Source organism: Aspergillus pseudoviridinutans (genome assembly GCF_018340605.1).
Source record: "Aspergillus pseudoviridinutans IFM 55266 DNA, scaffold_5, whole genome shotgun sequence".
NCBI lineage: Eukaryota > Fungi > Ascomycota > Eurotiomycetes > Eurotiales > Aspergillaceae > Aspergillus > Aspergillus pseudoviridinutans.
Window position 1 is genome coordinate 3,591,994 of NW_025091285.1, and position 24,886 is coordinate 3,616,879.

At 50.5% G+C, this 24,886-nt stretch overlaps 10 protein-coding genes across 10 annotated transcripts in view; 7 read left to right on the forward strand and 3 right to left on the reverse strand.

The window, feature by feature from the left end:
- Asppvi_008320 (PT repeat family protein) overlaps positions 1-1,053 on the forward strand; it is a gene marked incomplete at both ends in the record, with an annotated part of 5,382 nt that extends 4,329 nt beyond the window's left edge. Inside the window, one exon of the mRNA XM_043304191.1 lies at positions 7-1,053. Coding sequence (XP_043160126.1) covers positions 7-1,053 — 1,047 coding nt within the window. The remainder of the gene's footprint in view (positions 1-6) is intronic.
- Positions 1,054-2,478: 1,425 nt separating this feature from the next.
- On the forward strand, positions 2,479-5,364 carry Asppvi_008321 (uncharacterized protein; the record flags this gene model as incomplete). Its single annotated transcript, XM_043304192.1, has 2 exons — positions 2,479-2,569; positions 2,666-5,364. The coding sequence occupies 2 exons, from the start codon at positions 2,479-2,481 to the stop codon at positions 5,362-5,364; spliced, it is 2,790 nt and encodes a 929-aa protein (XP_043160127.1).
- A 491-nt stretch (positions 5,365-5,855) lies between these two features.
- Positions 5,856-7,931, reverse strand: Asppvi_008322 (nuclear export protein Noc3; the record flags this gene model as incomplete). The annotated part of the gene is made up of 1 exon (XM_043304193.1): positions 5,856-7,931. One exon carries the CDS (start codon positions 7,929-7,931, stop codon positions 5,856-5,858), a length of 2,076 nt encoding a protein of 691 aa, XP_043160128.1.
- A 195-nt stretch (positions 7,932-8,126) lies between these two features.
- Positions 8,127-8,870, forward strand: Asppvi_008323 (ribosome biosynthesis protein NIP7; the record flags this gene model as incomplete). The annotated part of the gene is made up of 4 exons (XM_043304194.1): positions 8,127-8,391; positions 8,455-8,624; positions 8,681-8,782; positions 8,847-8,870. 4 exons carry the CDS (start codon positions 8,127-8,129, stop codon positions 8,868-8,870), a joined length of 561 nt encoding a protein of 186 aa, XP_043160129.1.
- Positions 8,871-10,918: 2,048 nt separating this feature from the next.
- Asppvi_008324 (DCN1-like protein) lies at positions 10,919-11,552 on the forward strand (the record flags this gene model as incomplete). The annotated part of the gene is made up of 2 exons (XM_043304195.1): positions 10,919-11,049; positions 11,117-11,552. The coding sequence occupies 2 exons, from the start codon at positions 10,919-10,921 to the stop codon at positions 11,550-11,552; spliced, it is 567 nt and encodes a 188-aa protein (XP_043160130.1).
- Positions 11,553-12,099: 547 nt separating this feature from the next.
- Positions 12,100-13,040, reverse strand: Asppvi_008325 (Mpv17/PMP22 family protein; the record flags this gene model as incomplete). The annotated part of the gene is made up of 4 exons (XM_043304196.1): positions 12,100-12,159; positions 12,208-12,474; positions 12,566-12,841; positions 12,924-13,040. 4 exons carry the CDS (start codon positions 13,038-13,040, stop codon positions 12,100-12,102), a joined length of 720 nt encoding a protein of 239 aa, XP_043160131.1.
- Positions 13,041-14,391: 1,351 nt separating this feature from the next.
- Positions 14,392-15,627, forward strand: Asppvi_008326 (uncharacterized protein; the record flags this gene model as incomplete). Its single annotated transcript, XM_043304197.1, has 1 exon — positions 14,392-15,627. One exon carries the CDS (start codon positions 14,392-14,394, stop codon positions 15,625-15,627), a length of 1,236 nt encoding a protein of 411 aa, XP_043160132.1.
- A 645-nt stretch (positions 15,628-16,272) lies between these two features.
- Positions 16,273-17,315, forward strand: Asppvi_008327 (uncharacterized protein; the record flags this gene model as incomplete). The annotated part of the gene is made up of 2 exons (XM_043304198.1): positions 16,273-16,469; positions 16,556-17,315. 2 exons carry the CDS (start codon positions 16,273-16,275, stop codon positions 17,313-17,315), a joined length of 957 nt encoding a protein of 318 aa, XP_043160133.1.
- An 863-nt stretch (positions 17,316-18,178) lies between these two features.
- Positions 18,179-20,939, forward strand: cdc48 (AAA family ATPase CDC48; the record flags this gene model as incomplete). Its single annotated transcript, XM_043304199.1, has 6 exons — positions 18,179-18,228; positions 18,288-18,315; positions 18,374-18,429; positions 18,495-18,744; positions 18,812-20,303; positions 20,356-20,939. The coding sequence occupies 6 exons, from the start codon at positions 18,179-18,181 to the stop codon at positions 20,937-20,939; spliced, it is 2,460 nt and encodes an 819-aa protein (XP_043160134.1).
- Positions 20,940-21,421: 482 nt separating this feature from the next.
- Asppvi_008329 (uncharacterized protein) lies at positions 21,422-22,048 on the reverse strand (the record flags this gene model as incomplete). The annotated part of the gene is made up of 1 exon (XM_043304200.1): positions 21,422-22,048. One exon carries the CDS (start codon positions 22,046-22,048, stop codon positions 21,422-21,424), a length of 627 nt encoding a protein of 208 aa, XP_043160135.1.
- Between the last annotated feature and the right edge of the window lie 2,838 nt (positions 22,049-24,886).

Genomic DNA, 24,886 nt, shown 5'->3' on the forward strand with positions numbered 1-24,886 from the left:
GCTGAGCCCGTCGCTGAGCCCGTCGCTGAGCCCGTCGCTGAGCCCGTGACTGAGAAGCAAAGCGAGGCTCAAGAGGTTGAAGAGACTACCGACGGAGCGGGGCCGGAGGCCGTCAAGGAGGATTCTACTGAGACAGCAGCAGAACCTGAGGTCAATGGCGTGGTCAGCAGCACTGGCGAGGTAGACCAATCTCTGACTGGTGAAGAGGAGGCCGCTAAGGTTGAATCCGAACCAGTAACCTCTGAGAAACCCGAGGCGGAAGAGTCTGCCCCTGTTTCTAATGGCGACTCTTCGGTTGAGAAAGACGTCGATCCTTCCGCTCAGTCTGTTCCTCCAGTTCAGAATGCCACTCCCGAGCTCACCGTGGAGACCGCCAAGGACTCAGAAGAGAAAGACTCGATTGTGACTCCTGAACTCATTGGAGCTGGTGCCGCGGCTGCCATCGCTGCTGGTGCTGTTGTTGCTGGAGTCGCTTCCAAGTCTCACAAAGAGCCTGAAGTCGTTGCTACACCTAAGGACATCGTGAACACCAAGGAACCGTCTCAGCCTAATGACGGCAAGCCGGAAACTTCTCACCTCGTACCTGCAGCCCAGACCGCCAGCAATAAGCACGCGGACTCCTCCACTTCAAAGGACATGCCCACACCCGAGCCTGAAAGTGATCCTGCTCTCGTAGCACTTGCTGGCGACCGCGAAGCTCTGCTCCGAAAGTTGGAGTTGCCTTCCACTGAACAGTTACCTGCGGAACCTACTTCGTCCACCAGCGATGACCAGGTTGTGAAGCCGGCCAGTCACGAGCGCGCTCCTGCGTCTACCGACGTCCCCTCCATCGCGACCGAGTCTTCTGCTCCTACGGAGGGCGATGCCGGCAAGGCAGTAGCCCCCAAGAATAACGAGGAGCCTCGTTCTCCCAGTCAAAATCGGTCAGTCACTGCTGTTTCCTTGAACCATAAGCGAGACAGCTGGTTGAGGACTATTTTGCGTGCCGTCTTTGGCAATTTCTTCGGCGCCATCTTCTCGCCCTTCCGCCGTCGTGGAGGGACGAACCAGTAGATGGTTGCTCGCACCGCTTGTCCGAGAAATAAATTCGCTCTACAGAGTCTCTGAACTCCAGGAGTGATCAAATAATCGCTTAATCATTGTCATTGCCAAAGCTAATGAGATTCAGGAATCTGTTCTTGATGACCGTTTTCGCTGCACCCTTGCTAGCTATTATTTGGCGTGCATATACCCGATAAGTCTGATTCTGTTGAAAAATTGATTATCGCCGCTCATTTTTACTCGACTCGATTCCCCTGTATTCGATATTTGTGAATTTCGCTCTCAATTTGTTAATATTATTTCCCTTACTCTACTCTCTAACTGTCGCAACTCTCTCACAACCTTGGAAGGCTGTCTGACTTTGGTAACATTCGATATGACTGGCCGGAAGTTTGCGGTTGATGTGATCGTCTGCCAGCATGTAATGATGTTTATGTTTGATGATTATGATGAACGAATGAAGACCTCTCGATTTTCAAAACGATGCTCCTTACTATAGAATATCCAACTGGTCTCGTGAACTGGCATTACCTTCACCATGGGCATGATTACTTTCTCCTAGACTTGGTCACTGCCCTGCCATTACCCTTAAGATGCACAAGAAGGTAGCAGCATCTGCAGTCCAGTTAGCATTTCTGTCTGTCAAGACTTTCAGACATAAGTACTCTCCTCTCACAATTAGAACTTTGTTACCTCCATCTTAGCAAGGAGCACCCCGAAACTCCTTGCCCCGTCTCTTGGTAACGATGCAGTGATATCGCCCTATCGGCCCGGACCGAACTATCAACATTCTCAATCAATGCCAGAAAAGATCACGTACACCATATAGTAGGAATCGCAATCTACACTCGCAGCGTAGCTTCGGATAATCCACGAGAGAATCAGCTCGTACTAAGCGTTGCGTATTCTGAATCCATGCCTTGCCTCTATACAGCTCAGCTACGCAGCGGCATCATTTTCGACCACAGCTTCTACTTGGGGATAGCTACATGTACTTTTAAGAAAAGAACCGGATGCACTTAAGCCTGATATCATTCTGCCTGCCAGAGAGAAAGAGACAAATGGTCAAAGAATCTGGTTACATGTTGCAATTCACGCTGAGCTCCTGAGTGACGTCTGCTCCTCAGGCGCTAGCAAGCCCCAGCACCAGGACCAGCAACACAAACAAGAAACATCACTGAGCAGATATTCAGTGAAGTTCTGTTTACTTGCTAGACGCGCGGTGCTCGCACACAAAAGTGAGATCTCAAGCGAGCCCAAACACCCTCCCAAGCATCATAGCTTACCATCGATCATCTCTCTTCATATCCATAACAACACTTCCATAATTCTTTCACCTTTGCTCTTATTCACCCATCGTGATAAGCAACAAGCTTCCGATATCACTGCTCAAGAACCCTTTGAAAAGAAACAGCCTACGGCTTCTGCTACGCTGCCATGTCTTCGCAGAGTGGAAACGCGTGGGCGCAGATGAAGGCTCACGAGCAAAAGCAGCAGCAGCAGACTGCCAACACCGGCTTCGACAAAGGTAAGCAAGCATTTCAATATCTCCTCGACAGGGGTCCACGAATGTTTCCACCTGAAGACGGAAGAACCTTGTTGCTAATAAGCTTGTTCGTCGTAGTCGTTATACCTCGTAAGGGTCCAGTCATGGGTGCCAGACCAACCACCTCGCGCAAGTCGTCGGGTCTCGATTACGACGCTGACCTGGCCCTTCCCATGCCAAAGCCACGCCACCTTCCTGTGGAAGATAATGGCGAGCCTGTCGAGGCTTGCAAGCCGGATGTCATGAGCAACCCTAACATGACTAAGAAGCGTTCCGTCACCGAGCCAGCTCGGCCTGAAGGCATTTTTGAGAATAATAAGGGGGACAAAAACAATCAGAAGGAAAAAATGAAATCCAGAGTGGCTGCGCTCAGGTCCAAGCTCAGTCTCAAAGATCTTGCAAAGGAGTTCCGCAGGGACAGCTCTAAGAACGAGCTAGAAGCGGGCAATGAAGGCGGACAGACCTCTGGCGGAGAGACTCACGACTTCAACGAAGAGAAGCTGTATGTCCCTAAGCCACGAGAGCCGGGAGTCTACCCATCGTCTGCACCACCCTTTCCGTTTAGGGACATCAGCTTTGGACAGTTTTCCCAGACGAGTGTTGAATCCTGTGCCGTCGCTAGTTCCATGACAAATGACGAGCAGCCAAACAACGAAAAGTTGAGCCTTGGGCCCTTTGCGGGTGGAAATGCCATGCAGAGCCCTGTCGAGCGAGAGTGTGAGAGGACATTGCAGCTTGATACCCTGCTACTGACTGGCTCTTCCCCCGCGGCCCGCGCAGGCGAGCTCGAAAACAGTGGACAGGGGCAGGTCATCCGAGAACAACCGAGCATTTGCAGCCTTAGAGCAGAGAACGATCTGGGCAGCCCTGCATCGACAAACATCTCGTTCTATGCGGTGGAAGATGAATTTGCGGATCCGATCTCGCTGTCCATATACGACAATGCCAGTGCCGAGATGACCCCAGACCTTCCAACCACCGACCACAGACACAGACGGGGGGGAGTTCACACAAATGGACATAGATTTCCTGTGATGCTTGCGACTGATCAGCCAAGGTATCCTGCATCTTTCAACCATGGTCATGGGGGAGTTCAGCCTACCGTGATGATAGCAGACGCATATCAACCAGCACTCGGAGAGACCCAAACCCAGCATTTCAATACTCAACCTCACGCTGCAGTTGGTCAACATCCCTTCGCTGGCGTTACAAGTCACGGAGGCTATGCTCCTCCTCCACCACATCCAGGCTACCGAAACACAGCGGACCCGGAACAGCAGCTCGCGTCTCATATCGAGGCAGTCCATGTCCATATGAACAACGTTGTTCATCGACTTTGTAGGGTACTTGAGAACTCGAACAACTGGTCAAAGGATCAGATTCTGCGGCAGACAGACGCCATGGCCGATGTTCTGCGTTTAATCAACGCCCGCACGGCAGGCCAAAATGAGACCGTGTCAGACCTACACCGCGGTATGACCAATCTGCAATGTCAGGTTGGAGCAATTGAAATTCAAATGAGGCGTATGGAAGAGAGGTTGTTGATCGGTGTCTCGAGCCAAATCAACAGACTCAGAGGAGAAATCAACGCGTCAATAACGTCGCCTCAGAAGGCGTGTGCCTCCTGCAACTCAGCACCGGATCCGAAGATCACAGGTACTGAGTTGCAGGCAGCTCAAAATACTCCCGCTGTGACCAAGGACAGTGAGAAACAACAGGATGCAAATGGACAGCGGTGTGTCAAGAAGGGTGAGATGGAAGTAAGCAGGGACCAAGACAGGAAGAAAGGAAAGGAGAAGGAAGAAAGTGAGAACGTGTCTGGGGGTGAGGCTTCTTTGGCCCAACACAATAACCAAGGACCCGCTCAAAACGTTCCGTCCACTACCGTGCCCTTCCGCAGCACACCTTTGAGAGAGAAACGCCGAGAGATCACAGAGTCTCAGGTGAAGAGAGGGGTGAGAAGAAACCCAGCTCAGGAGTCCTCAGGCTCTCCTGAGCCTAAGACACCCAAGCTTAGTCGTCAGTTTGCAGCCAACTTCGCTCCTGAGAATGGACAGATTTCGCGCATCCAGACCTCACACATTGACACCAATGAAGGTGTGAAGACCCCTCACAAGAAGGGGATGTTTGGATTCCGCCGCCGGGATGATGGTGAAAGTCATGCTAGCAGCAAGTTCTTGCACACGCCGCGTCGCAGTAAGAAGGCCAAGAATCCTCAGGGACAGAACGGCCGTTCCTCAACGCCTTCTGCTCCAGCTGCTGCAGTCGCAGCCTCACAGCCTTCAACATTCGGCGAGGAGAGCCCAAGCTCCATCCACCCAGCTTTACGCAATGACAGACAGCAGCAGATCATGCGCGACCGGGAACGCCTCAAATCTCAGCCACGTACACAGACCGGACAGGCGACCTCTGCAACCGAGAGACCTACCCCGCAGAGACGCGGATTGAAACATTTGCATTCTCACCAGACCATCGGCACCAGAACACCAACCGCAAACCGCTTGCCCGCAAACGCATTTGCTGTTACACCCTCTTCGTCTTCGCCACTCAGTATGGATATCCAGTTGCGTCCCCCTGCAGCGGCTGCACCCCCTATGCAGCCCAGTTATGTTGGCCGAACCCCGCATAATATCCCTGCTTCCCTTCAGGTTTCTGCTCCTGTGTCTGTCATTACTTCAACTCAAACAGGGACACAGGACTGGCAGCCTGCAACTTGGTACCCGGAAACGCACAGCGAAGCCTCGCCTGAGGGCAATCGGAGCAAACCTCATGCTTAGATCTCATATTCGGAGAAAACTTCGTTGAGCATTCGTCTGTTGCGTACCGATTATTGACATATGCGACTGCGTCGCTTTGGGGTTTCCTTCAATCTGAAGTTGAATTGGAATTATCGATGATGAGACCTGGAATACATTTCACTCGATGTTTGCCGAAGCTCAGCATTTCTATTTGAATTCATAACTGGAAAGCTTCCTTAGGACCTGAGTAATTTGGTCAATTTGGTTGCTGGCTTTTTACTCAATGAGGGAGTGATTGATTGGGGTCTATTCGCACTAATGATGTGAGGAGGACGGCAGATTCTTGCAGGACCGTGCGCACGTGCTCAATTTACGTAGGGGTATCACCAGTATGTCGGCAGAGAAAATACGGAAAGGACAGAACAACACAAAAAAGGTATGTGATAGTCAGCACTGGAGAAATGCACAAGAAATTTGTGAAATGATCATAAGCTCAACGTAAGACTGAAGACTGGTATTGTAATGGCAACTCAATTCCGGCCCACAATCAACTTTTCTATATCCGCTGCCGCATCTCTAACTTGAGGGCAATAGTGAAGACGCAGCAACTCGCCTTCCCATACTGTCCCGGCAAATACGTTGGTCGTCTCAACGTCAGCGGCGAAGGGGTTGAACACTCCGTCCCCTTTCCGTTCCTCGCTGTGCCACAATGGCGCGATCCGGCGCGCATGGTGCTTGGCAACTTGATTCAGAAGGGACAGTGTCGCGAGTGCAGACTTCTCAGGTACCTGGAGAGAGGTTGTCATGAGTCGTTTGGTAAAACTGCCAAGTCGGATGGTGGGTGGTGTTCCATGCGCGCGGGAAAGAAGCGTGGATTGGAGACACCGAAGGAGGAGGACAGTGGGAGTCTGGAAGTTGACTTTGCTCTTCGATCGGTGCGCTGAGCCGTTTGCTTCGTGTGAGTTTGGATCAGGCAGGCGAAGTGCCTTGGTGGGGTTGAATTCGACATCGGGGTTGACGGAGAGGGAATAAAGGGAGCGGTAGAGATGTTTGACGAAGAAGCTGAGGTCGAGGTGAAGAGATGATGCCGCTTTGCTAACGTCTTGCCCCTCCAAAAGCGCAAAGGCAGTGATGGTGCAGAGCAGAGCCTCGCGTTGAGCGTCTCGCGACGTCGACTCGCTTTCCTCCTGTGCTTCCTCTTCGTCGCCATCTTCTACCTCGGATTTGTCGGCGTGGCCGATCAAGTCCTTCAAAGCTTCCAGCAGGTCGCCGAAAAAGTCTTGGTTGATGAGGTGTGCGTATTTGGCGAGACCTTCGAGGACGGGACCCATGAGATTGGGAATGCGAAGCTTCAGGATGCGGAAGTAAGTGGCGAAGACGAGCTTCAGCGTCTCCGCCTGGTTCTTGTCTCTTTCTTCATGGGAAACTAAAGCGTCCGCCTCTTTCATGTCCTTCTCCACGGCCTTACGCTCCTTCTGCAGCTTGCGCTCTCGCTTGGTGCGGAATTCGCGCTTCTGCTTCGGTTTTTTGCCATTGAAGGTGTTCTCTTCTTCTGCTGGCGCGCGGTCTACCCTGTCCCTCGAGCCCTTTGAAGAAAATTCGGAGAGGAGGCGCAGATGGAGGAATGTGTCCAAGACACTCTCGTGTACCCTGAAATCTTTGGCTTTCATCATCTTCGACAGCAGACGAACAGCTTCCAAAGAGACTATTCCATCATTATCCTTGCCAAATACCTCTTCCATTGTTTCTCGACACTTGATGAAATCAGCATCGATCTGCCTCTTTGCGAGACGGTTCACAAGGATTTTCAGCAGCTCTGTGCGGAAGTTGAAATGCGGTACGGAAAGGAGGAGGTTGCACGCGCAATTGATCGCGATGCTCTTCAAGCCGGGATCGACGGCTGCAGTATCTTGCTTTGAGGATTTTGTAAGATCCAATAACTTCTGGACGTAGTGCTTGTATCCCGACAATAGCGATTGTTCAAAGCTCCGGAGCTTGCGCACTTCTTTCGAGACTTTCGCGGACATGTCTTCTTCGCTGAGAGGACGGATCCTGTAACCGGGAATGACATCCTTGTAGATAGCAGCCTGCGAGGCGAGGGCCAGCTTCTGTATGGCGACTTGTTGGCCGTTCTCTACCATATCAGCCATCGTCTTGAAGGAGGAAATGTGCTCTTCCGGGTCCTCGTTGATGAACGTCGCCAACCTCGCCAGCTCTTCCTTCGCTTGGACAATCTGCAACTTTAATGGAACTTTCGGAGTTTCCTCTGCAGCTTCGTCGTCATCTTCCATATCCTCGTCGTCGAAATCGGCGTCATTTTCATCACCGTCGTCGTCGGTACCGAGAAAGCTGTCCGACTCTTCCGCCTCTGGTTCAGACTCCTCAACCATTTGAAACCCCTCTGGCGTCTTAATGGGCAACCTAGTGCTCTCTTGGTCTTTCTTGCCTAGTTTGCGCGGTCGGCGCTCGTAGTCCTGTTCGAGATCCCATTCGGCAGCATTGCTGTAGAAATCGTTGAGAGAATCACGCGAGGGTCGGGAGGAAGCATCTTCCTCATCAACGGGAGGACTTAGTCGTCTCCTCTTTATCGTACGTCCAGGGGCCATACTTTCTGTGGGTGAATTGTTCGAAATCAAAGACGGCAATCGTCGAAGTTCGGAGTCGAAACTTTTTTTTTCCTTCCTTTGAATTTTCCCCGAACGCCAAGAATCTCACGCTAGAGCTCCCGCTCCACCTTGTCTAGAATTTTTGTTCCCGTGGAGCTTCAAGAAATTTTTATTCTGATCAGAGCAGAAGCAAAAATGCGTCAACTTACGGAGCAGGAGTTACAGACGCTACTTGCCAAGTTGGCAGGCTATACCGGACGGTCACTCAACAACCTCATCGTGCCTCAGTCAGATTCTGAGGACGAGCGACATGTCTTTCGTCTTCAAGGAAACCGAGTGTACTACGTGAAAAAGTCACTGGCAGATCTATCGACGAGTTTTCCTCGGGACACCCTTCTTTCTCTCGGAAATTGTATCGGCAAGTTTACCAAGACTGGAAAGTTCAGGATCCATATTACAGGTTCGTTTATTCTGTCACGCAGAGTCGAAGTGGCTTGGCTGGCTAACGAAGTGGCATGGTCAGCGCTCGATGTAATTGCCCCTCATGCGAGATACAAGGTCTGGATCAAGGACAATGGTATCATGCCTTACCTCTACGGGTCGAATGTTGTGAAAGCGCACGTCGGAAGATGGAGTGAGGATATCCCAGAGCATACAGGAGTCTTGGTGTACGACTCGAACGACACACCTTTGGTATGGATGGTCTACAACCGCAAAAGTCTTCTGGATAGGCGACTGACTTAGTTCAGGGATTCGGTGTTACTGCCCGATCCACCGCTGAGATCCGCAAGCTGGATCCCACTGCGATCGCCGTGTTTCGGCAAGCGGATGTTGGAGAGTACCTGAGAGAGGTATGTCGCTCCGTTCTTTGTCACGGACTATCTGGGATCAGTCTAAATGCTAACCTTTGTATAGGAAGATACTCTGTTTACGACGTGATAGAAGTGCTTTTACAGGCAGGATCATACATGGTGTTCGCATACTAGATATCAAGGGATTGTCGCAGGAGTTTGGAGTCTCGCATCTGTTCGGCTACAAAAGTCTTTTCGTCTCTATGTCCAATATCAACTATCATCTTCAATTCTACTTTACGCAGTATGCATTCTGCTCTCGAAACAGCCAGTGAGACGCCATGGTTCCTTGGCCTGAGAGTCTGACGATACCACACTATAGCCCTCAAAATCCATCGGACAATAGTGCTCATGATGAGGCAGCCGCGGAACCTTGCTCAATATAGATAGGTAGGCAGTGGCAATAAAAATAGTCGCGTAAGCTGTTTGCTGTTGAGAGGTCAAACACCGCCAGATATCCGAGACTGGTGATCTGCCTATATATTCCAATTTTTTTGACAGAGAAGTAGTTTGCAGAATTTCATTTTCATTCGTAAGGCGACAATTGTATAACCTCATATCGATTTCAGAATTTCGTCGGACGCATACAATATAGGAGCTGTTGGGCACGTGCCCAACAGAACATCAGTCAGCGCCTCAAATGGCGAAGATGGAACTTTCCTCGTGTGGTCCAGGCATCTCTAGTCGATCCCTTCAGTCATCTTTCTTATTGTTTCAGCTTGTTACTCAACTCTGTCGGCTGTGACCACTGCCTCGAATCTCACTAGGTACTAGCTCAACTCTCACGCTCTCCTCTCATCTGTCGGACTCCACCAGATCCCAATTCCCCTCGTCGACTATCGCCCGCCATCACCCCACCATGCCACCTTACTCTGGAGTACAGAAGCAACTGATCTCTCAGTTTGTGAACTTCACAGAAGCTAAGGACGCAGTAGCAGCAAAGGTATGTCTGCTGAATTCGGTCCATCCGATCATCGAAACCCTGCCAAAAGTTGTCACTTTAAGTTCAGATCACGTGAAATTTTACATTGTCCATCATCGCTAATTATCTTGGGCTTTACAGTTCCTAAAAGCACATAGGTGGAATGTAGAGGAAGCTATTGATGCGTAAGTATTCGAATTTGTTCCTTTGCTTTGCCTTCGTTTGTAAGGATTCCTGTTATGAGTGTATTCTTTTCTCCGTGTTCGACATCTGCTGCATGACCACCCAATCTAGAGCGGTATCTGTTGCCTGGGCGCAGATGGGTGGTACATACGAAGTGTTATTGTTCCTTTGAACGGGATCTGCTGTGTGGCCGCTGTCCTTTGGATCATACTCTTCCATCGCGTCGCGTCGCGTCCTCAACTTATCTCCGGGTATCTGGAGAATGGATACTGCGGTGCGCTCAACTGTGCATCTACAGACATTCAACTCAATGACGCTATACTGGATGGGTGGCCGAATCCCGTTCCATTCTGCTGAATGGGACGCCCTGTGGTCATTCAGCTATCCGTGGGAAGTCCATGTGTATTACTGCTACCCTTTCTTGCTCGCAGATACGTACATAGTATCTTCCTGCTCTGGCCAGCCCTATGCAGTTCTCTGGGTTGCAGCCATTTGGATCTGGAAATGAGCGATCAGGTTATGTTGGTAGTTTCAGAATGGCATGCATTCATACGCAGGTATCCACTCTACCTTGCGCTGTCAAAGCCAAGGTCCTATCATCGAGCAGCTACTTTGCCTGGCTGGAACAGCTGCTTTTGTCGTGAGCATCGAGCTTCCGAGGTGCCTTGCAATGAGCATCAGATGGACTGAGCTTAGAGGCGAGGCCTATAAATTCCTAGTATCCGGAGTCTTCAAGTGCGCTCATTGATCCAGGTTGTTTTGGCAGATGTTGGCTCTATTTTATCCGTGATTGCTTCTTTGTTTGAATCTTTTCAACGTCTGTCTCCAAGCGAAGGCTAACCGAATTGTCAGTTACTTCCAGAGTCCGCAGAGTAACGGGGGAAACACTTCTGCCCTTAATAAGATTTTCGACTCGTATCGAGGTATTTCCTTGTTGAAGATCCTGGCATCATCTCATCGCACTGCGATTTGCTAATTGAAGCTCAGATGCACCCGAAGAGAATCCTGACGGGATCGGTATTGAAAGTGCCATGAAGTTCCTGGGGGATATCCAAGTACAACTAGACGAGGTGGCATGCCTGGGAATTGCAGAGCTTCTCAAGTCGCCGTCCATGGGCGAGTTCACGAGAGAAGGCTTTGTAAACGGCTGGAGAAGCGCCGGGTAAGTGACACTTGATACTACTTAACTCCGTCCTACACTGGTCTAGTCAACTAATATGTCGATATAGATGTGACAATCTACAAAAGATGATTGCTCATGCGGCGGACATTCGAGCTCGAATCCCGGCTGAGCCAGACCTCTTCCGGCGCGTCTATCGGTACACATTTCCTCTCTGTCGTATGCAAGGCCAGCGGAATCTCCAGTTCGATATTGCCGCCGAACAGTGGAGATTGTTCTTTACGCCCGAGCATGGTGGCATCCAGTGGAACACGCCCACGACTCCCTGGTTGGACTGGTGGATTGATTACCTCGAAGAGCGTGGAAAGCGACCAGTCAACAAGGATCTGTGGGAGCAGGTTGAAGTGTTCCTGCGCAAGACGCTGGAGGATGAGAACTTTGGTTGGTGGAGTGCTGACGCCGCTTGGCCGGGAACCCTGGATGAGTTTGTGAGTTGGGTGCAGGCGAAACGGGGCAAGTCTTCGGAGGAGATGGAAGTCGAGTAATCACTGACGAAGATTATGGAGTGCATCAATCAGTCTTATTAGGCATGGCCTAATCCCTTTCTCATCAAGAGTGTGTGGCATCCTTCGTACTCCGTGAGTATGTGTGTAAATGAGCAATTCAACTTCTCTCTAGGGTCGAATGTCACTCACTACATTACTGGAGACTATAAGATATTAAAGACTGTTGGTCTATTATCTAGTAAGGGATAAGTCGGAAATCGGGCTGAAATCCAAGCAACCAGACCAAATTATAGATAGTTCAAAGCCCAAGGCATCATAAACATTCACATACAATATTTAAAAAGTCGTCGTAACAGATAACAAGAAAAGGCATATCTTCATCTCGACATCAGGGGAATCACCGGGTCGAAGAGAGATGTCACATGAGGCATGTTCAAGAAATAATTGGCATGTATCATATGCATGCAAAGCAGTCCACCAGCCACAATTCCAATATCCGAGAAATTCTACAAGTCCCGAGGTCTTGGTCTCAGTTTGTCGCGCGCTCTGTCATGGTCTGGCGAGTCATTAGATATAGTCGCAGTCTTTACCGGTAGTCGCCGCCCTTCTCATACTCGCTGCCGGGGCCACGGCGTTGGTCGTAGCGCTGCTGCTTATTAGCCGGGCTCTACTTAAAACGAGAAGATGACTGTACCTTTCTCAGAGCCTCCAGGCGCTTCTTCTTAGTGTGAGTGTTGACGTAGGTTCCGATGAAGAACCCGATAATGTTGAAGAATGGCACCCAGGTGTGCTCGGGAAGGAACTTCTGGGCGAAAGCGAGCGCCAGAGGCGAGGTGATCCAGCTGACCTTCATGACGGGCATGAAGCCGGCCTTGACGGTTGCGCGGACCTGGTGGAAGGTGCGCGCCCCGGCGATGATAGCCATCGACGTGAGGTAGACTGCGTTTTGAATGGGGGAGACCTGCAATGCGAATGCGGTTAGTATTTGCCGCGCTGAGTGACATGCACTAGCTATCTGGCGAGTGCATAGGAGATGTTTGACAAAAACGTACAATCAGGTTGCTGGCGAGGATCTGGAGGATCTTGGCCTTCAGGCTGGTGCGACCAGCAAAGACTTTCTGGAGGATGCCGACGAGCAAGTGGCCCAGAGGCGCACTGATGAACATGCCGTAGAGGGTCATCTTGGGCACCCGAGCGCTGAAGTAATGCCCATGCTTGCTGACATCGTTTGCAATCCAGGAAGCTAGGACTTCTTGAAGACCAGAAAGCAAACCGGACGTCAACATCTTCGTGCGCAGGGGATTCGACTGCAGCTGACGCAGGTAGAGCTATGCCATGTTTAAATGCCCGGTCAGCCATCTATCCGCGCAGTACTCTTCCAGAAATCGATCAGCAGCAGATCAAACATACAGCGAGGTAGCCTGTCTGAGTATCTCCCCCCGTCAACCGCTCCCCGACCTTATGCGCCAATTCCTTGGTATCATGTCGGAGTGACTTGGTGACCTCTTCCTGAAACTTGACCGACATGGTTGCTGGTGTTTATTGGGACTTGCGGGTCGGTAGACAGATCGGGTAATGGAGGCGATAAGAATAGCCGATAGCTATGCGCAGTGAGCGAGACGGTCAGTCACAGAGGCTCAGGAATGAGAACGACGGATAATTGACAATCGATACGGAACGAGCAAATATGAGGCGATGTGGGTAAGGAGGCCGCTGGGTTGGATAGAAAGAAAAATCGTGGGGTTGGACAAGAGGACGTTTAAAGAGAGCTAAAGGGAAAGGGGGCCGGCCGCTGTTTGTTTATTTGAAGAGGAGGCTGGAGAGAGAGACAGAGAGACGGTTATTGCACCAGGGAGCTTACCGAGGCAGCCTGGCCCAGACCACGACACAACAACAACTAAGATATAGAAAGAAAAGAGAACAGAGGAACCAAAATGTTTTACTTGCAGCAGCTCCGGAGAGTTATGTGCATGCAATTGATCTAGATATGGACAGACAGGATGTAATGAGGCCCAAACGCCGTTCCTGCGAAGGAGATAGATAAATAATATCGATTATTAGTTGCTTGAAGGTGGAGGGGGAAGCATCTCTGCTCACTCAGGACAGCTTCTTATTCGGCCACGCGGTCGGCAGATGGCGGGTTCATCGCTGACAGGCCAGGCAAACTTCGGGCACCTCCGACATCTGGGGAGCTTTTTCCGATATGGTGTTTCTTGGGACCCTTTGGCTGGAATTAATGGAGCTTTCTGGAGAGTAATTTTCATTTTATTCTGCCAAGGCGTTCATCACTTTGGGCTGTTGTCTTTCAATGGAGTTAGCGGTCTTTTTGCGTGCATAACGCTGTGCTATCATTTTGTCACTCTTCTAGACATGTTTTATTATGCAAAGTAGAATAAAGAGAGAAATTACAACAAGAAATGATGGAAAAAATACCACAGAGTATAGTGTGAAGACATAGTAGAATGAGGATCTAGCCAACAAGCTTCTTCTTCGGATGAGTTAGTGAACCATCTCCCTGCCTCTAAACTACAGAAACAACAGCACCTCAACCAGAATAACCATCAAGTATCATAATATCGAGAACATGAAAATAGCTTTAAGCTCTTTATAATCTAGTAGAGCTCTGTGATAATATGCTTAACCCTTCAATCATCTGTCTGGCACAGTAAGGTTATGATATAAGGATGTCCTTAATAGGAAAGCACCTACGATGAACTGACTCACTGCAATCAACATCACCATGGCATCGTTGCCGAGAACACGACATTCACATTTTTGTCTTGGAGTGAGAAAGCACACAGCACATTTTCAGCTGTCATGCCTCCCAATACCACACTTCTCTCTTCTATAGCCAACATCTCAACGCCGATGCAGAGCCATGGCGGACTATGGAGAGGGGAGCTCGAGACCTCCTCCTGGATGGCACAGCAGAGTCCCCGAAGCGCAGCCTCCTCGTATTCCATTCCCTCGAATCAACTCGTCACCAGTGCCTAGACCCGAAGACGTCCTGCCTGATATTTTTGAGCAACGACCGGACATATACCCAGGAAGTCCATGGCGAGGATGGCGTCTTCGAGCGCCTTTTGGCCCGAAACACAACCTTCCGCAATATGAGATGAACAAACAATGTTCTCATAGCATTATGGTTCGCCGGTTTGTGGACGATGGTATACTTTGTCCCAACTGCGCTCGCCAACCCTTACTCGGATGGTTGCTCCTCTGCGTCGAAGATCTCGATCGACCAAACGGTCCGGGGCTGTCCGGAGGAATCTCCAGGGCCATGATCAACGGTCATTACACCTTCAGAGAGAGAACGATCGTGAGGCAACAGAGGGCAATCGTATTGCAACATATGGAGCAAGAGTCTGGCCCGGTTGCAGCTCCGTTCTCACATATTGAAATCATTCAGGGAGTCGAGCCGGGCGTCCAGGAGGATGACAACGGCAACGACGAACTGCTCACAGAGAGCATTGAGGGTATCCGTCGGCCGAGTCAGGTAGAATCAATGTCTCGTCCGGAACAATCTTCCAGGCAGCCGCGTTCAGCTTGCCGATTCTGGTGCTGCTACCATTGTATGGATAAGATCCCTGAGCGTGCCTTCGTCCATCTTGACGGCTTTCTCAACGATCCATGTACTGTGATCGCTCTACCATGGGAGCTAGGGAACAAAAGGGTTTCCGACGCTAGGGTTGTCCGCAACTTGGACAATCACTACAAGCAGAGGGAGCATTTCTTCGGGCCGCCGACACCTTCTTATACATCATCCGAAAGCATGGGTCTCGCAAAAATGCAGCCCCAATTTGTGCGCTTTTGCGCAATTGCCTCACGGATTGATCTGCGTAGTCTTTGCGATGCGTTGGAGGCCAGACAGTTTTCAAGCGCGGGTCTTCTTGCCGAGCTCAGTGACAGCGGATCAGGACATTCCTTTTTGAGCGGCGGCTCGAGAAGCATCTTGATAGCTTATGCCGAAGAGTACGCCGTTGAACCTGCTGAAGCACGGAGCACTCATGATCATGAAAGCGACCTGGATGTCGAAGTGGGCGATGGCGATTATGGCTTGGAATCGTTATTTCGCAGTACGAGTACGACTTTGGACATTTTCGATCTCCAATGATCAAGTCAGTCAATAGCCAACCAGCTCACGGAGTGCGGAAAGCGGTCCAGCGGTGAAAGAAGACGAACGAAGGAGGGAAAAGGCAGTCTGATGCGAGAATGAAGCCAAACTCTGTTGGATAAGTCAATACACCAGCCCTTGAGGATGCTGTTGAAGCTGTTCTTAAGTACCTGGAAACTGTCTGTTAATCTTATTCATTGGCCATCATCGTATTCATTCATTTTTGGCCAATAAAATCACAATGCAAGGATACTTGAACAATCTTAATTTCCTTGACTGCTCGGGTCAAGCGAGAGCCAAAGGGAGACCTCTAGAGATACTACTCGTAGTCAGTTGACCATCTGTAATACTTCGAACGTCACGAGGCGACCTTGGTAGATCGAATGCAGAGCGAATTATAAGTATCCTGTATGCACCGTAGACTTGTGATTTTCCTTCTTGCTGAAGTTGGACGTCTTCGGTTTTATCGCACACTACCAGGTGTCCAGCTGTCTGCGCGCTCCGAATTCCGAGCCTCGGCTTCAACGCACGGAGCATAGTCCTCATCAGATGCTCCATACTAGTAATCTCCTTAAATCTCAGAACTCTGCGACGCGACTTTCTCCACAACTTTTTTGAAATATTGTTAGACAGTCAGACACCACTATGACGGACTCAGAAAAGACACTCGCTTCGTCAGAGCCTCCTGTGGCACCTGAAATTGAAGCGCCGAGTGTGGGGAAGGCCGTAAGCCCCGCGGGGATTTCACCGCCAGTGCCATCCGCTTCGGCGAAGAATGATACTCAACGCAAGCTGCTGGAAGCTCTCAAGGCGACAGACTACAATATTGAACGTCTAGACAGGTAAGTGAATGTCAATTCCAATATCCTCCGCTGTTGTCAAAGCGCGATGCGACGCATATGTGACTAACAACAAATACTCTCGGTAGACTCCTATCTACAGCCTACGGTCAAGAACGAGTCTTCGCAGCTACCGGATATCTCACTCATGCACTCCATCATCTCATTACTTCTGCGCCATGGATCGCTGTACAAACGCGTCTGGGCCTTCTCGCCCGGTTGAACAATCGTACGAAATCTACTCGCAACACCGCCACTCCGTCCTCGTCGCCGCAATCCCGGCTCCTCGCCCTTTCGTCTCTCATGTCTGAGATCCGTTATACCATCCGGCTCTTGGGTCTAGTTCCCCTCTGGACATGGGGATCGGTCACTCTGAAGTCACCACCGTCAGATCCCATTATTCGCAACTTGACCCTCGCCCAGGTGGCTGTGAACATGGTATACCAATTCCTCGAGAACGTGGGCTACCTGGCATCCAAGGGAGTCATCTCGAAGAAATGGATCGATCGATGGGGAGGCATCAACAAGTGGTATCTGTGGAGTATCCGGGCCTGGTTCGGCCATATTATCTTCCAGTTCTTCGTGCTGTGGAGACAACTGGTCTTGCGGAGGAGGAAGATTGCAAGTGACCCGGCCAAGGCGCAGACCAAGGAGGGCCAGGAGGAGCTGAGGGCAGAAATTCGTTCCTGGAAGAAGGCTCTGGTGAACAACGTGTGCTGGGCTCCGTTGTGCCTTCACTGGTGCTTCGAAAATGGCGTCGGCATCCCTAACAGTTTGTCGGGTGTGATCAGTTTCATGGCTGGCGCGTGGGGATTCTATGATCTCTGGGCTGGGACTGCGAAGTCATGATCGGGGTTTTCGTGATTCACTCGTGTATAATTCAGCTCTGTCTTCTTCGGTTTACGTAGAGGTAGATATCCTGCATGCAACTCTGTAACTTGGCTATTCAGTTCCAGTCTCAATGGCTGTTGGACTTTAGCTTTATCCAATCTATATTTAGCTCGGCTGGTATACGATCGACCAGCTCGTCCTGTATCAAAATTGAGAATGTCCCGTATCATACATGATAATGGACGGCACGATGATGAAGGCATGCACCAAGCCTGGTTCACTGCCAAGACACTTGCCTTATATATTGATGCCTCAGGCACGGAGGCAAAGTTTGTCCTGCGGCTGTCTGCCAGGGTGGCAAAACCCATGCATGAAGCTTAGCATCTGTGAAGCATTGTTATCTCAAAGGGAAGTATGAAGCTGATAAGGACACGTAGTTACGCAGCATGGATTTCAAAGCAAACCTCCGTCCCTCTGGTGGTTGGATACGACCATCTTCCATTCGCTTCTTCCTTTGGGCGGTGGCGGCACCTGTGGCTCATGGACCTGGGGCGGCTTAAGTCATCAGTCCGACAGGCACCGAGCCTATCGTCACCTCTTTAACTGGAGCTGTTGCTGCCAACCTCCKAACCTCACATTCATCTCTCTTACATCCACCTACCACCTCTTTTCACTTCCCTTCGTCCCCCAGACACTTCACCTCGTCTGTCGGACTCTACAACTCTCTTGTAATTTTCTTCAATTTCCCTTTCTCGCTTTTTTCGCCTTTTTCGCCTGCTTTGCAGTTGAGCTCGTCCGAGCGACGTCCTTGATACCTGCAGATCGTCTACGTTGCTTCAAGAGCTTGTTCACACAACTACTGTATCTCAGTCTTCGCCAAAATGAGCGCAGAACCAGACCACACTCATGATAAGAAGAGGGTGAACCTCCAGTACGTCCTTGTCTCTCGGTTTTTCGTCTTACAGGGTCCTCATGCTAACAAACTAACAGTGACGCCTCAGGCGCCGAGAAGAAAGAGGTAACGTTGCAGTGGCGTCGACAAGGGGTCAACATTAGTACTGACTCTTCGAACACAGGAGCTCGATACCGCTACAGCCATTCTCAAGAAGAAGAAGAAGCCCAACTCGTTGATGTAAGCACACCACACGCTCATGGCTACTGAAGTGGCGGGCGTGGATACTGACTTGGTTTGCCTAGTGTGACCGATGCCGTCAACGATGACAACTCAGTTATTGCCCTTTCCAACAATACCATGGAGACGCTCCAGCTTTTCCGTGGTGACACAGTCTTGGTGAAGGGCAAGAAGCGGAAGGACACCGTTTTGATCGTGCTTGCTGATGATGACCTGGATGACGGAAGCGCCCGCATCAACCGTGTTGTGAGACACAATTTGCGTGTCAAGCACGGTGACATTATCACCGTTCACCCTTGCCCAGATATCAAATATGTAGGCTTGCCTTCAAATGTCCCCCAAACGGAAACAGAAAAAAAGCTAATTCTTCATTTCTTTGCAGGCCAAACGGATTGCCGTCCTTCCCATTGCAGACACCGTAGAAGGTCTGACTGGATCCCTTTTCGATGTCTACCTCGCCCCATACTTCCGTGAAGCCTACAGACCCGTGAAACAGGGAGACCTGTTCACAGTACGTGGAGGTATGAGACAGGTGGAGTTCAAGGTTGTTGAGGTCGATCCCCCAGAGTACGGTATTGTCGCACAAGATACCATCATCCACTGCGAGGGCGAGCCCATCCAGCGGGAAGATGAGGAGGGCAACCTGAACGAGGTCGGTTATGACGATATCGGTGGTTGCAGAAAGCAGATGGCACAGATCCGTGAATTGGTCGAGTTGCCTCTGCGTCATCCTMAGCTGTTCAAGTCCATCGGTATCAAGCCGCCCCGTGGTATTCTGATGTACGGTCCTCCTGGTACCGGTAAGACACTGATGGCTCGTGCCGTTGCGAACGAGACTGGTGCCTTCTTCTTCCTGATCAACGGTCCCGAAATTATGTCCAAGATGGCCGGTGAATCCGAATCGAATTTGCGCAAGGCGTTCGAAGAGGCCGAGAAGAACTCTCCCGCCATCATCTTCATTGATGAAATCGACTCCATTGCCCCTAAGCGTGAGAAGACCAACGGAGAGGTCGAGCGCCGTGTCGTCTCTCAGCTCCTGACTCTGATGGACGGCATGAAGGCTCGTTCCAACGTTGTCGTCATGGCCGCCACTAACCGCCCCAACTCCATCGACCCTGCCCTCCGTCGTTTCGGCCGTTTCGACCGTGAGGTGGATATCGGTATTCCCGATCCCACTGGCCGTCTCGAGATCCTGTCCATTCACACCAAGAACATGAAGCTCGCTGAGGACGTCGATCTGGAGACCATTGCCGCCGAGACTCACGGCTACGTCGGTTCCGATATTGCCTCTCTCTGCTCTGAGGCCGCTATGCAGCAGATTCGTGAGAAGATGGATATGATCGATCTTGACGAGGACACCATCGACGCGGAGGTGCTTGACTCCCTTGGTGTTACGATGGAGAACTTCCGTTACGCCCTCGGCGTGTCCAACCCCTCTGCTCTTCGCGAGGTTGCCGTCGTCGAGGTTCCCAACGTCCGTTGGGAGGACATTGGTGGTCTGGAGGAGGTCAAGCGCGAGCTCATCGAGAGTGTCCAATACCCCGTGGATCACCCCGAAAAGTTCCAGAAGTTCGKTCTTTCGCCATCTCGTGGTGTTCTTTTCTATGGTCCCCCTGGTACTGGTAAGACTATGCTTGCCAAGGCCGTGGCGAACGAATGTGCTGCCAACTTCATTTCGGTCAAGGGACCGGAGCTCCTGAGCATGTGGTTCGGTGAGTCTGAGAGCAACATCCGCGACATTTTCGACAAGGCCCGTGCTGCTGCTCCTTGCGTCGTTTTCCTTGACGAGTTGGATTCGATCGCCAAGTCCCGTGGTGGTTCCGTCGGCGACGCTGGTGGTGCCTCTGACCGTGTGGTGAACCAGCTTCTTACTGGTAAGTTGACAACTCTTGCGACATAACGGACTGTAGCTAACAAACTCTTTAGAAATGGACGGTATGACATCAAAGAAGAATGTGTTCGTCATTGGTGCTACCAACAGACCCGAGCAGCTCGATGCTGCTCTGGTTCGTCCTGGTCGTCTCGATACTCTGGTCTACGTGCCTCTACCCGATCAGGCTTCTCGTGAGAGCATTCTCAAGGCCCAGCTCCGCAAGACCCCTGTCGCTCCCGACGTTGATATCCCCTTCATTGCCAGCAAGACCCATGGATTCTCTGGTGCCGATCTTGGATTTGTCACCCAGCGTGCCGTCAAGCTGGCTATCAAGGAATCCATTGCCGCTGATATTGAGCGCCAGAAGCAGCGTGAGGCTGCTGGTGAGGATGTCAAGATGGAGGATGAGGACGAGGAGGAGGACCCGGTGCCCCAGCTCACCCGTGCTCACTTCGAGGAGGCTATGAAGTCGGCTCGCCGCTCCGTCAGCGATGTGGAGATTCGCCGTTACGAGGCTTTCGCTCAGAGCCTGAAGAACACCGGTGGCAGCAGCTTCTTCCGCTTCCCCTCTTCGGGTGAGATCCAAAATAACGACACGTTCGGTGAAGCCGGCAATGATGACAGCCTCTACGACTAAATGGGTGTTCTCTAATGAGCTTGGTCCGTTTTCATTTTACAGTCTCCTATCCTCTAGTAGCTAGATCTAGCCTGGGCCTATGAGCCTGGGAATGTTGAACGGGATTCAGCTGTTGACACGAATGCGTATCTATTGTTCTTACATTTTGCTTACTTTTACCGATAAATATTCCTTGAGCTTGTATCTCCGCATACGCCTCATGTAAGGGCGGACGAGGAAGATTGATTCGATTGAGCTTGAGCGGTCCTGCTTTATAGCTTAGAACGTAAATGAGACAGTTGGTTCTTAAACCTTGTACAATGATTGGATATGGTATCAAGTGACAAAATCCCATCCCTCTAGACTCCCAGAAAGTGCGACCGAAAACCGTAAGCCATGACGAACGCCTGCACGAGCCAAAGTAAAGGTATCCCCAGGAATGGAAGCGAAGAAAGTGACATGGAGAAACACTTAGAGTAGGACAGAACTCTTGAAGCAATGCTTCATTTGACCTGTTTCCCCGTCTTGGGCTTCTTCTCTGTCTTCTTGGTCGGACTTGTATCACCATTCTTTACCGACGACTCTCCGGACTTGGAGATCCTAGATTTCTCTTTCTCCCCCTCTGCCTCTAAGCTCCCCTTGCCTTCCGACACATGCTCACTCTGATGCAGGGCGTTCAGATCCGGATCATCCTCTATCACAATCACCTCCCTCAACACCTCCTTGATGGCCCGGACCCCCTGCTCCACCACCGCCTTGGGAATCCGCACGTCCACCTCGTCTAGCTCGGCCCAGTCGTCCTCGCTGTGGTTGCTGTTGCTGTTCCCGTTCCCGTTCTGCGCCGCTGCGGACGGCGGCTTTATCCCCGCGGCGGAGGCAACCACCGCCTCGACGACGTCGTCGAAGCGCTCGCAGCGGCCGGCGCGGAGGAGCTCGAGTGATAGTTTGCGGATCTTTTCGGTCCAGCCGAGGCGTTGGAGGGAGGAGAGGAGCGTTGCGTGGAGGTCTTCGAGGGCGGTGGTCGAGGCGAGGTGTGTGAGGAGGTCTGTTTCGAGAGTTTCTGGCGTGAGCGTGTTTGGTGAGGAGGGGGAGGAGGTGTTGGATGGTGGCGGGGATGTTGTGGACGGCATTTTCGTTTCTGTCTCTATCTTTTCTCTGAGGTTTTGTCTTCTGAGTCGAGCGATTCTGCTGTTGTTGTGGTTGGGTTGTGGTGAGGCTGTTCGGGGTTGAGGAGTCGGCGGACGGAATCTATTGGATGAATGGTAGGGAAGTTTTTCGGGTGAGGTGAGGTCGTGGTTGACGATGGTCGTTCAATTACTCCGTAGTATTGTGGTTTTGCTTTTGATCCGTCCAACTGAGGGAGATTGGTTCCTGCCCTGCCTTCTTTGCTGCGCTTGAGTTGTATACCGCGCTGGCGCTGCGGTGGGGAGTTGGTGATGCGACGCTGTTCCTGCGGCGGGTACGGAGGAGCTTGCTGGAAGATCGAATTGCGCTTTTCTGTGGCGGCGTCTTTTTAGCATTGATCGGAACCCATGGCGCTGTTGCGATTCGTGCCTCGTTAGATTGGCTCTTACCTTGGGTTTGTAGAGTGCTTGTTAGCAGCACCAAGAATGGATGACGCCGATACTTCGATTTCAGAAGAATTTCGCTCTGGGCAAGGGAGAAGAGATTGGGACTAATTCAGGACAGAGTAAAATATAGTGGCAATGATAAGGCAGATTTATCCAAGTAACAAAAAGGATTTGTGTTATTGAACAATAGACGCAAGCTCCATGGTGTTCATTCGAAGTGTACGAGATTTCAGAGGATCTCTGGTGCTGGAGGCCAAATGCCGCCGCACTTTTCCCCGAAGCGTTAATTGAGGCAACAGGTCCAAGACATTAGGTACTGACAATTGACAATGTTTACTACTAGCAGTATGGATCATATTTAGCATCATCATCATCGTCAAAATTGTCGATCTTCGAATCCATGTGCAGTTTATCTGGGGTTTGAATTCCCACTTGCAAAATGGGCCTCAGGTATCACGGCCGGTGACTCTCTCATGATAAGGTACATTTCTGGGCTCTGACGATAAGCATTAAACAGTGGCTTTCGAGTATCTATCAACGCATGGACAATTATACACTCCAGAAGCTGTATGCATTATGCATTCGTTGTTGGCGCTTTGAACGGACCCAAGCGCCAGAGTGGGTATAAGTTGCATTGAAATTTCTATGGACAATACAATGGATCTATTGCACAGGTCATTGTTATTGATCGAGTCAATGGAAACAATAAAAGTAATTGTAAGATAGTAACAGAGCTTCTTTGCTTTTGTTGGGGAGATTGTCAATGGATACAAGACCAGGTTCAATAGTGAACAATGAATATATATCATGCTGCTCTCACTCTTGCCAGTTGACAGCCAAGGCGCACCACATGCTCATGCAACGTCTGCTATGGTTGATATCACAATACCTTGGTCCTCACGGAGGAACCTACCGATCACGCTGGAGAAGGATTGGACCGCTGACTAGGCGAACTTGCGAACTGCTGATTCATCTGTACTCTGCACTAGAGAGACACTGCCCGGAGCACAGAGACGTCGAGGTCCGTCAACCAAAGACCAAGCCAATTCATAAACCAGACAGAACCTTGCTCTGTAGTCAATTAGCGCACAAAAGAGAGTCAATAGTCAAAAAAAGAATCTCAAGTAAAGAGGCATCAGAGAATAGCCCAGAATAGAAATGCAATATTAGCACGATGATTGCGGAGCATTGGGACTCTCTTAGGCCCAAAACGTATAGGCCTCCGGCACTATTGGTTTTTGACAGCGCCTATCATGAATAACATCGAGCATTATTGAAGATTTTATACTCTGTGGATACCATCAACGCCGTAGACTTTTGCCCCTGCGTACTGACGGAGAAAGGACCTTGGATAATTGGGGATGACTGAGACAAGATAGTAGTGGTTGGACTTGAGCAAATAATCATTGATGTGTAACTTGATCACTAGTTCATCGAGGCCGTTGATAGCTTACTAGCCCCTTTTCTGATGGACTGATCCATGGTACTAATGATCAACGACAAGGATACTGGACAGACCTGAGTCGACGAAGGCATACTCTTGAGTAAACCACCTGGCAAGATACAGAGGAAGCTCATGGAGAATGTGACATATTCGAACTCGGACTCGGTAGCGAGATAACGCTTAAGTGAGCCATTCAGCAAGATTCATCGGTAAGCAGAATAAGGCAGCGTCAATCATCACCATCACTGGTGTCACTTTTTTGTTCCTTCGTCCTCAAGAACAACCTAAAGAAGTAAGGGGGTCCAGACCAGGGTCACGTGCATCGGTCCAACTTTAGAAGCGCTGACCAGTGCCACTCCTTTATCGGATTGGTCATTAATAAGGTACCTTAGCAGGGAAGAAAAGAGTTACTCCACGTCTAGATCAGGTACTTCCATTAGGTAGATGGATTGTTTCTTAGGTCTTAGGTACATACTCTAGGAAGAAACTATCATCACTCTCTATTTTTATTTATTCCTCTTCTTTGAGATTTCCTCCTCTTCACCTCCTTCCTCAATTCTCGCTCGTGGAATAAATACCACTCTTCTGTTAATTTACTGTTCTTCCCTTTTGGGAGAAGATCCGCTGCTCCCCCCGCTCTCTCCTCTCTCCAACCACTACTGCCTTGGTGGCCTCAGGAACATATTCTTCGGTCCCAACCTCGACTATACCTCTCGTCGTGACGAATCTCGCTATCTCGACATACTACCATCTTACGAAGGATCTTAGTCCAGTCGCTGGCCTTCACAATACCTACATCCCTTCCGCTCCGTCGCCGCATCTCGATGATTCCTCGTTGCCTCTAACTGCCATTGTTCCCCGTCCATGTGGCTTATCTGCTTGGCTCAGCTGCCATCACTTGCATCACCCCCCGACCTCGCTTAATCGCAACTCTGAATGACCTTGACCGCGAT